Source organism: Uloborus diversus, chromosome 9 (genome assembly GCF_026930045.1).
Source record: "Uloborus diversus isolate 005 chromosome 9, Udiv.v.3.1, whole genome shotgun sequence".
Classification (NCBI taxonomy): Eukaryota; Metazoa; Arthropoda; class Arachnida; order Araneae; family Uloboridae; genus Uloborus; species Uloborus diversus.
The window spans coordinates 155,994,426-156,004,486 of NC_072739.1; the positions used below are offsets into that span (position 1 = coordinate 155,994,426).

Genomic DNA, 10,061 nt, shown 5'->3' on the forward strand with positions numbered 1-10,061 from the left:
GAAAATACTTTTAAAAAGCAGAAAATGAATCTCTACATAGTATAAAATGAAGTCCCCAAAAAGCGTCTGTTTGTTTGAACTCGCAAAACTCAAGAACTACCCGGCCGATTTTGCTGAAATTTACACAATTTGTTCTTTGAAGTCCTGAGAAGGTTTGCAGACCAGTTCGAAAATAATTCGATGAATAGTTCTTTTTTTATTCCAATTTAGGCCCGATTTTCACATAAATTCCAGAATATGGGGGTGAAAAATTACTTGCAATTAGTAATATTATATATCGTTGGAAAGGGAAGAATTTTCAGCGTTCTACGCAATTTGTTCCAACGCTCTAACTTAATTGCGGCGGGAGTTATTGACGTTTTTAGCTCGAATTTGTTTAGGCTTAGCTGAAATTTAGGCGCTACTTTCTTCATTAAATTTATCAATAAAAAGTGAAGGAATTGACCTACAGTTTTCTTTTTGACAGCATTGGATAGAGCTGCTTTTTTTACTCCAGATCTAACTCGACCCATGGTCGGAAGTTTAACCCTCTAGCTCCATTAGAAAAAAAGTTACAAGCGAATGAAATGAAGTTCAAAAATCTGTTCTCAATTCAAGTTTTTAATCATTTTATTTTGCGTTTCCACGGTAACGCTTTTTGAATCCATTATTTCCATCTTTCTCATTTTCAGTTCTGAAACTTATTTTATTTTGTGTTTCCATGGTTACGCTTTTTAAATCCATCTTTCTTATCTTATCTTATACATATAAAATCTGAGTATCTATCTATCTATCTATCTATGTACAAGCTTCTTCTCCCGAACGACAGTGAACTGACCATCGAACCAGGTATCGATGGATTCGTCATCTTCCCGTCTTCATGTTTGGCTATTTAACATAATCCTCCGATAATAATTAGCGGAGATATCAATTAAAAATTATTAATTATGACTCTTAGATTTCAAAATAAAATCCATATTTTTCGAAGGCTTTCCTCCATTCAAATTATTATTCAGTGTTTCAACTCAACTTTCCGGATGAACGCTTTTATTAAAATTTACAGCGTGAAGAAAATCATTGAGATGAAAGATCTGTTGCCATTTCTTTTTCTCGAATATAAAGAAATAAAATTAGGCTTTTGTTTTAAGGCTTTTCCTGTAATCAGGGTGTTTAGTTGTTTACTTTTCGATTATTTTGCCGTAATCTGCAGCAAAATTTTGCTGTTTTTTTTTTTTTTTTTTTGTTCAAGCCTGATTGTTAAATACGCGTCACATGACATAACTTTCATTTTCGAGGAGGACCGTGCGAGGCCTTCGAGATAAAGAGGCCATCCAACTAGCAAATGACGTCATCGTTTGTCGATCCACAATGATATTGGGAAGGGAGCACTTCGATTAATATTTTGGTTAAATAAAACTATTTGGTTTATTTATTATTGTCTTCTGTTATTCAAGTAGCATTACAAGTTCTACTTTTTCATTTGAAAACATAAAAAGGAACCGATAATCATACATTAAAAAATACACTGAGCTTAATTCATAGTCTTACAAAGTATTCAAATAACTAAACACGATTTTATTTTACAATCATGTTAAAACAAAGTGATAAATAAACACAGTTTTATTTTTCATTAGAAATTGTTTTTTAACTAATCGCATTTTAAGTACTCGTATATTGTATTGAAACATTAAGTCTTAAGAAGTATTCAAATAAATAAATGAACTTTCATTTTACAATTACATCAAAACAAAAAATAATATTACTAGTTGTATTTGAATAAGAATTAAATGAAATTTTAAAAAATAAATAAACATTTTTACTTAAGTAAACGGGAAACAGGACTGCAATATGTTTCAAAGACATAACATCAAATTAAAGTACATAATACCAGATTATTAATGTTAACTTAGCTGAGCAAATTTATGCTTTTAAAAAGACGTGAATGCTTGGGTGCCATCCCCAAAGTAGACGGTGCCCTACCCCCTTCAATTATGAAACCTTCAAAAAAAAAAAAAAAAAAAACCAAAACATCTCCATCTCCCTTAAAATTTCAAGGGCACAGTTATTTATAACTATAGCCGTTGAAAAGCTATCATTACTATGAGACTATGATTCCGACCCCCCCCCCCTTCGGTGGGCACTCTCGAAAAATTACACAGGAATTCAACTTGAAAAACGTTAATTAAAGAATGAATGATACATCATGAATACTGTATGTTGTATATCAAAAAATGTATTCAATATCTAAACAGCCTTTTTTTTTTTTGGAATTCGGCTACTTTCCCATTTTTAGCTTTTTCTGCTGCTAATGATTCTTGTGTGTGGGGGGGGGGGGCTTTAATTGTTCATCATTTTAGGCTTTTGAAAAATTATTTTAAAAAGCATTAATTGATGACAAAGAAATATTTTTCAAAAAACTTTTCATAGAATGACCATTTTAGCAACTTTCTTTAATACTTAAAACCTCATATATGTTAAATTTAGATCAACATTTTGCTAAGTATGCTCTTTTAGGAAATCAATGTGACAGTTTTGTGACAGGGGGAAGGGAGGGGATAACAAGAAGTGTGACATCACGCGTTGTTTATAACAATATGCTCATGTTGAACAGCGTTACATGTAACAAGGAGGAGGGGGGGATTTGTTCAAAAGTTTGTAACATACTTTATAGACAGCCCTTTAATTCAATTTATGTTACAGTTTCAGAGTTCCTGAAAGCTTATTAACAGAAAACCCAAGGAGTTCAAAAAATATGTAGTTCAAGACATTTTGCCCTTTTTAAGCATAAACAAACAAGCATAGAGTATTTGGCAAAAACACGTTGTGTATCCACTGCTCAAAATTAATCTTTCGCAAACCCAGAAATTATGAATACCGTTAACTTAACCACAATGTGTGCATAAATATCATAAAACCTAAAGACAACAGTGAAAAAAAACCATATATATATTTTTTAATTTACGCACAGAGCCAGCTTGTTTGAATAACATTGCAGGGGCGTAGTTGGGGGGAAATGTTTAAGTATCGAACCCACGACCTCCGGCGTTCAAATCTAATCTTTTATCTCAGAACTACGGAAACCCATCAAGGAATGTTTTTTGATCAAAATAACACATGCTAGCGTATAATACAATTTAATCGAAACCGAAAATATAAGATTAGTTCAGTTAAAAGCCTGTTTCAATAAACTTGTTTACATTTTTACTGAATATCAACACCAAGTTACGCTTCTGATAGCAACAAGTATATTCGCAGAAAATTTTGACATATGTATATTGTTAGTTTGGAAAATCCATTTCGAATAAATGCGTGTTCAAAGTTGAAAAAATAAAGCAATAAAAAGTTGCAAGTTAACCGTTTCAAATATTAAAGCAGTATGCTGAAATTACAAATTACAGACAAAGATATCGGAAAGGAAACTGACAATTGTTTGTGTAATGGAGGAAAACTTAAGAAATCTTAACTGCATAAAATGTAAATTTGTTTATCTGAGAAAAGAGTACTTACCTCCGAACTTTAAAATTTATTCCATGAGGCGTCCAGCTTTTTGCTTTACATGCAGGTTGTTCGGCAGCGGAACTCGCTGACTCACTTTTCACTCAGCAGATACTTGAGACTTATATTATACATATATTTTTTAATTGCCTCTACATTCCGGTACGTGGGAAGGAAGAGATAAATCCAACAGAATTGTATTCAAAAATGTGCATCCGAAGTTACATATTTCCTATTTCATCTATATCAACCAGAGCAAGCAACACTACTGGTAAACTGCACTGTTTTTAAGTTTCGCGCCAAGTTCAAAGATCGACTACTGGTGGCGTAACGAAGCGGGGGGGAGGGGAGTTGTCTGGCCTGTTATCACGTGGGTCTCGGACCGTGCACGTCGTAAAGTAAATGAGTGATTTACATGCAGTTTATTTTTAGTTACCTAACCTTAGTTAAACCTTGCTTTACGCGCATTTATTTATTCCTTAACGCGTTAGAAACTAGTGTCAGTGTACTACAAAAGCATCAACTGGACTGCTCTTACATTTTTTAGGTAGCCCGTGCAACGCCGGGCACGCAGCTAGTTTTATTTTAATTTCTTAAAAGTATTTTAATATCTGTCGTCATTGTTTGGAGGGGAAATTTTGCATGCTGATTTTTTTTTCTTTTATTTATGCCTGATTGTTGAATATACGTCACTTGACACAATTTCTGTTTTCAAAATAGACCGGGCAAAGCCGGGCAACGCAGCTAGTGTATGTATATGAAATAAATTTATCTAGCCCTTGAAAGATTTGCTCGACTCGAGTGAAGCCGTGATTCTTATCTAGTTAAATGTAAAATGAGTGATTTTTCTTTTCAGGCATTAGAGTTGCTACAACCTGCAGTTTCATCGAATACTAAGGATCGTAAAGAAGCTCATCGAATACGTGGCTTGGCTTTTCATCAGTTGAATCTACCTGTTGAAGGTGAAAATAAAAAAAAAATGAGTTTTTTTTTTTAAATATACATAAAGTTATCTGATAAAAAACGCGCTACTTTTTTTCAGAATCCATATTATATACAGGGTACATTATATCAGGGGTACCTTAAAGTGGACCAATAGCTAATTCCTAAACCGTTAAAGATAAACGTATAGTTCCATTTTGAAAAAATCATTAAATTGCGCCAAGACTAAAAATTCATAAAGTTTTTGTCAAAAATTCAAATTTTGAAAAAGTTACAAAATTTAACTTTTTATACAGTCCTACAGTCCTAGCAACGATGTTTAGTAAAACATTCAGGACACACTGACATTTACAACTAAAAAAAATCGCTCTTTTACGACCAAAATTGGCCAAGTTATGAAGTTATGAAAAATCACTATTTTTGAAGATATTATGACGTCATCGTCGACCTTGTCGGTAACTACGTTTTGGAACTTCAATTTCGAAAAATTGGTAGAGGTGTTATCGATTTCACTCTAGTTTTCAGAAAAATCGATTGGAAATGCCGCTATGTCCCTTCCCTTACACTAACGGTAATAAATATCGCCTATAATAGCGTTTTTAAGACTTCAGTTTCTAAAGATTTCCTCAGAAGTCCTCACGAAATATTCCTCCCCGTAACATCATCAGAGACACTCTAAACCTGTGTTCTTAGGACTACAATTTCAAAAATTTCTTGCGGGAGAGCCCCCGGACCCCCCTATTAGATAGGGAAATTTTTAAGTGTGCCCTCTTAAAATTATTTTCTGGTTGCGCCAGACATTTACGACTGATTTTATTGCAGAATGTAATGGCTTCAAATGTGCCAACTTCTCCTGAACTTGTAGAGCACGCGAAGAAACCCGTTGCTCTTTCTGCAAATGTAGTAGCAAAGGTTTACAACTAACTTGTAACAAAACTTTTAATATATACTTTTTAGATTATATTAGACTAGACTTTCACTTACCGTACTTTTTAACATAAATTTGAACTTGTTTCAACGCATTTAATATCTGCATTCGTTTTTTACTATTTGTAAAGGAATAAGTGTTATACAAGAAATAAATATTTATTAATTTATAGCAATAGTTAAAACGCATTGCAATCCACCTTAAAAAGTAAAAACACACTGACCAAATTTTCGATCAAATCGGTTAAGTATTAATATACATACGGGTAATTTATGAGAGCGGACTGCCGCCATCTTTGATGACGTCTGTCTAGAAAATACCAGATGGCAGATGTCCAAGCCAAAGCTCAAAATACTTTCCAGACACCTATTAAGCTTTTCTGTTAAAACATTCTTCCTCCTCAAACTTTTACGGATACGGATCATGATTTTTCTTCGGTGGAGAGCGGGAGCTCTTTTGCCGGCAGAAGTGTTGAGCATTTATGAGAGCTACGTGACATACATTTCTGCTTCAGCACCGGCTAATGGGCGGTAATTTACTGAATATTTATGAGAGCTACCGGCCGCCATCTTCGATGACGTCATAGCAGAAAAATATACCAGGTGGAAGATGTCCAAACAAGTCCAAAATATTTTGTATAACACCTATTAAACATTTTTAAAAAAAATCTCCCTACTCAAATTTTCTTACACGTGTGCTGTCAGATCCTGGACTAATTGGCGAAAAATAGAAGATTAAAAGTATTTTTAATAAACTGTACCCGTATCTGAATACTGAACTCGTTTTCGGAAAAAAAGAGGAGAAGGTTTTTAATGGGCCGTGGTAGCCCGATCGGTAGAGTGTCGGATTCGGGGCCGGAGGGTCCTGAATTCGAACCTCGATGGTCGAAGATCCACTGTCGTCATTAAAGGGTATTGGGCGACTTTAAATATGCTCGTGGTCTCAATGTCCTCCAAGTGAAACGATACCTCTGGGGGGTGCTAGCACCAGGCAGCTATTAGCTCCTGGTCTAGTTCTAAATTCTCATTAACTGTTCGATCCGGTGATGGTTCAACCATCTATCGGTATAAAAAATAATGGAGGCAAGGCACTTAGTATGCAGTCCTCGACATAAATACAGTTGTAGTCAGTTGTGACTCGGAATCGAAATCGAAGGTTTTTAATAGCGATTTGTATTACGGTATATCTCCGTTTTAACAAAAAAAAAAAATCATACTGACATGCTTATTATAAAGTAAACTTTTAATCAAACTCTTTCGCACTTTACAGTTTATTAAAAATACAAAAATACAACTTGGTACAAAAATTTAAAGCAAAACGGATGTGTGTGTGAAGGGAGAGGGGAGGGCGGCACTTTTAAGTTTTGCCCCACCTCGGAAACTTCCTAGATCCGGCACTGCCTACGCCAGCTGTCTGCAGTAAATAAAAATGTTACTAAAATAGCTCGGAATTTGCAGATGGCCACGAAGGAAAAGATGCCTTTATTGTAGCAATACTGTATCAAGTAAAAGCGCTAAAATGCAGAAATTCAACTCGAAAAAGGCTTTCATTACCTAAAACAGTGCAGATAAAATACTCTGTTGAAAGTACAAGCAGAAATTTTCTGTACATCTATCTACACCATCTTTTGTTCTTTGTTGAGTTCTGTGCGTTTTAATCTTAATTTTAAGCGCAGCTGCGCAAAGTTTTCGAATAGCACATTTCGAATTTAAAATTTTATGCGCCAGAAATAGTTAATTTAAGACACACCACGCATCTAAAAATGCATCTCATGTGATAAAACATAATAATTATGGCAGAGAAATATAACGAAAATAAAATTTTTACTATTTGAGAAAATTTACTGAAAACGTAAAAAAAAAAAAAAAACAACTGAAAATTGCCCAAACTTCTACTCATTTTTGGCAAAGGAAAGAAGTATTATTACAGACATATTTACATGCTATTTTTACTAATTTTGGCTATAAACATGAAAACACAGCATTTTTCGAAATTTCAACCCAATTTCGGTAGATCAAGAAATTGTGCAAAAAAATTCAAATTTTTTTATGTGAACTTTGCTCCACCAATGGCACCTTTTGCGCACTACCCATCATCGAAATAAAATAAAAAAAAGTTGTTTTCTGGCCCACCCTAATGTACACTGATGAGCCAAAACATTATGACCACCCAGTCAATAACCCGTTGTGCCACCTTTGGCCTACAAAACAGCTGCGACTCGCCTTGGCATGGATACCACAAGCTCTTGGTAGACGTCTGGAGATAGATTGTACCCAATGTTAATGCAGCGGTCACGCAAAGTTGAGATTTCTTGACATGGGGGTGTTTCAGCTTTGAGCAGCCTTTCCGTGAAGTTCCGAATGTACTCGATAGGATTTAAATCCGGTGAATTTTGTGGTTAGGGCATTAATTGGAATACTTCATCATGCTGCTGGGTCCACTCCAACCCAATTATAACCCTGTGACATATGTCATTGTCCTGCTGGAAGATGCCATTTCCAGTAGTGAAGACCGACGCCATGTAAGGGAGCACCTGATCTGCCACGATGCTGACAGTTCACAGCCTTCATGGTATGTTCTACCACAACTAAGGGTCCCAGAAACTGAAGGAAAAGTCCCCCAGACTATAATATCGCCACCATCAGCCTGTTTAAGACCAACAGTACAAGACGGGAGCAACTGTTCTCCTGTAAGACGGCGAACATTGACACAACCATCTATGTGATGAACGAGAAATCGTGATTCGTCCGACCAGACAACTCTCTTCCGGTCATCCAAGGACCGGTATCGGTGTTCTTGGTCCCACTGTAGGCGCAGTTGGCGATGAAGATTGGTCAATAAAGGCACACGAGTAGGACGTCTGCTGCGTAGTCCCATATCCAACAGTGTCCGCTGAACTGTGTGTTTGGAAACACTTTCAATCGCAACTGCATTGCACTGAGCTGTCAGTTGATCAACTGTCTGCCTCCGATTTTGCTTTACCAAGCGGCCTAGTTTCTGACGTCCGTTATCTTTAACGACGCGTGGCCGTCCAACACCTTTACGCCTACTGTTGGTTTCACCGTCCTTTTTCCACTTCACATAAGTACCAACAACGACAGAGCATGAGCAACCTACCAGTCTTGCAGTTTCTGAGATACTCGTTTCGAGTCTTCGAGCCATCACAATCTGCCCTCTATCAAAGGCTGCGTTCGGAAACGATAAACCGGTTACACCGCGTGGTTAGTCCGGTGTGGTTATGACGTATTTGGAATTTCTCTAGGAATTCCGGTAGAACAGCAGTGTTTCCGAACGCTCGTGGTTAAACCGCGGTAGTTCTAGCTCAGCAGCAAACGACACTCCAATCAACGCGTAACTTTCATAATAGGCAAGTCACGTGCGTTACGATCAAAACATGAAACACGACCGGATTGGCCAACACAGACTTTGTGACGTTTGTGATCTCGCTAACCGCTTCCAGACAGCGGTGCCACAGGTTGCTACCAAGTCGACCGCCAGAAAACAACCGCAGTGTTTCCGAACGCGGTTAAGTGACGTCACCGGTTCCACCGCAAGCGTTTCCGAACGCTTGCGGTTGCACCGAGGCGACCGATCCGCGTTTCCGAATGCACCCAAATTCGCTGAGATCGTTACCCTTTCCCATAATTCGCAAAAGGAAGTACTCAAATGAAGCCCGGTCTTCTCCAGCCTCAGTTATATACCAACCCCACTTCATCATGTAATGTCCACGTCATCTAGACGAATTCCATGGAAAAGTTAGGGGTGGTCAAAATGTTTTGGCTCTTGAGTGTATGTGTTCATACCCGTATTTTATCATTCGCCAAAATTTAGAATTGTATTTGATAAATTGAGAAGCCTGCCTCCCACAAATTTAAGTTCGGATCGCCCCAACTTCGACTCCAAGACTTCGTCTCTGATACTGCAGCCCTGGCAGAGCTGCGGACTCGGAGTTAAATAAATGACCGACATTTTCTCCAGCTCCAATGAAATCGGTATTAATTTCACTATTGTATTGACAGATAATCGGAGAAAGCACAACGATTAAAAAATTTTTATCTGTAGCTATTTTTTATTTGTTTACAAAAAAGTACTTGTAATTGATTTTACTAAGCAGATCTTTTGAAATGATATTCAGTTTTCCCTCTAGATTCGATTTTTATAACTAGCAGAATTTAGTAGTTGTGATTCCTCCTTCTTTTTCCGTGTTTTCACACATTATTTAGAAAACATCCAACATATTTAACTTCTGGTTCCTGACGTTAATTTAACGTGAGCTGAGAATATCGGGGTTTTTTTCCTTTTAATTTTTAGCTTAACATTAGTTTTTGTTCTTCTTTAGGTTTGATGGACATAGAAGCAGCTCTGAAAATAGATCCTGATGATGATGAATTGAAGAAGAATGCTAGAATTTTACGAGAACTTGTGGAAAATTCACATTGAAAATGGTTAAAATTTCCTGAACAATAAAGTTTTTTCTGAGGACGTTTTATCAAAAATTTACTTGATTCTCTTTGAATATTAACAACTATTTCTCCAAGCCAAACGGGAACCCGAGGGATATTTTACATGCCGCGTAATCATGCTACATTGACGTTGTCGATTTTCTACACCTTGAAAATCTACAGACAAGCGGTGTAGACTACACCACTCTTTCGGCTTCCTAGTAAATATCGGTCGATCCCTTTTGGTGCTACCACAGCTAGAAGACCTCTAAGCC

General features: G+C 36.6%; 1 protein-coding gene across 1 annotated transcript in view; it reads left to right on the top strand.

Annotated features, from left to right (window-relative positions):
• LOC129229958 (dynein axonemal assembly factor 4-like) overlaps positions 1-9,820 on the top strand; it is a 45,788-nt gene extending 35,968 nt beyond the window's left edge. Inside the window, exons 9-10 of the mRNA XM_054864340.1 lie at positions 4,331-4,436; positions 9,684-9,820. Of these exons, the coding sequence (XP_054720315.1) occupies positions 4,331-4,436; positions 9,684-9,784 (207 nt within the window). The 3' untranslated portion in view covers positions 9,785-9,820. The remainder of the gene's footprint in view (positions 1-4,330; positions 4,437-9,683) is intronic.
• The last annotated feature ends 241 nt before the right edge of the window (positions 9,821-10,061 follow it).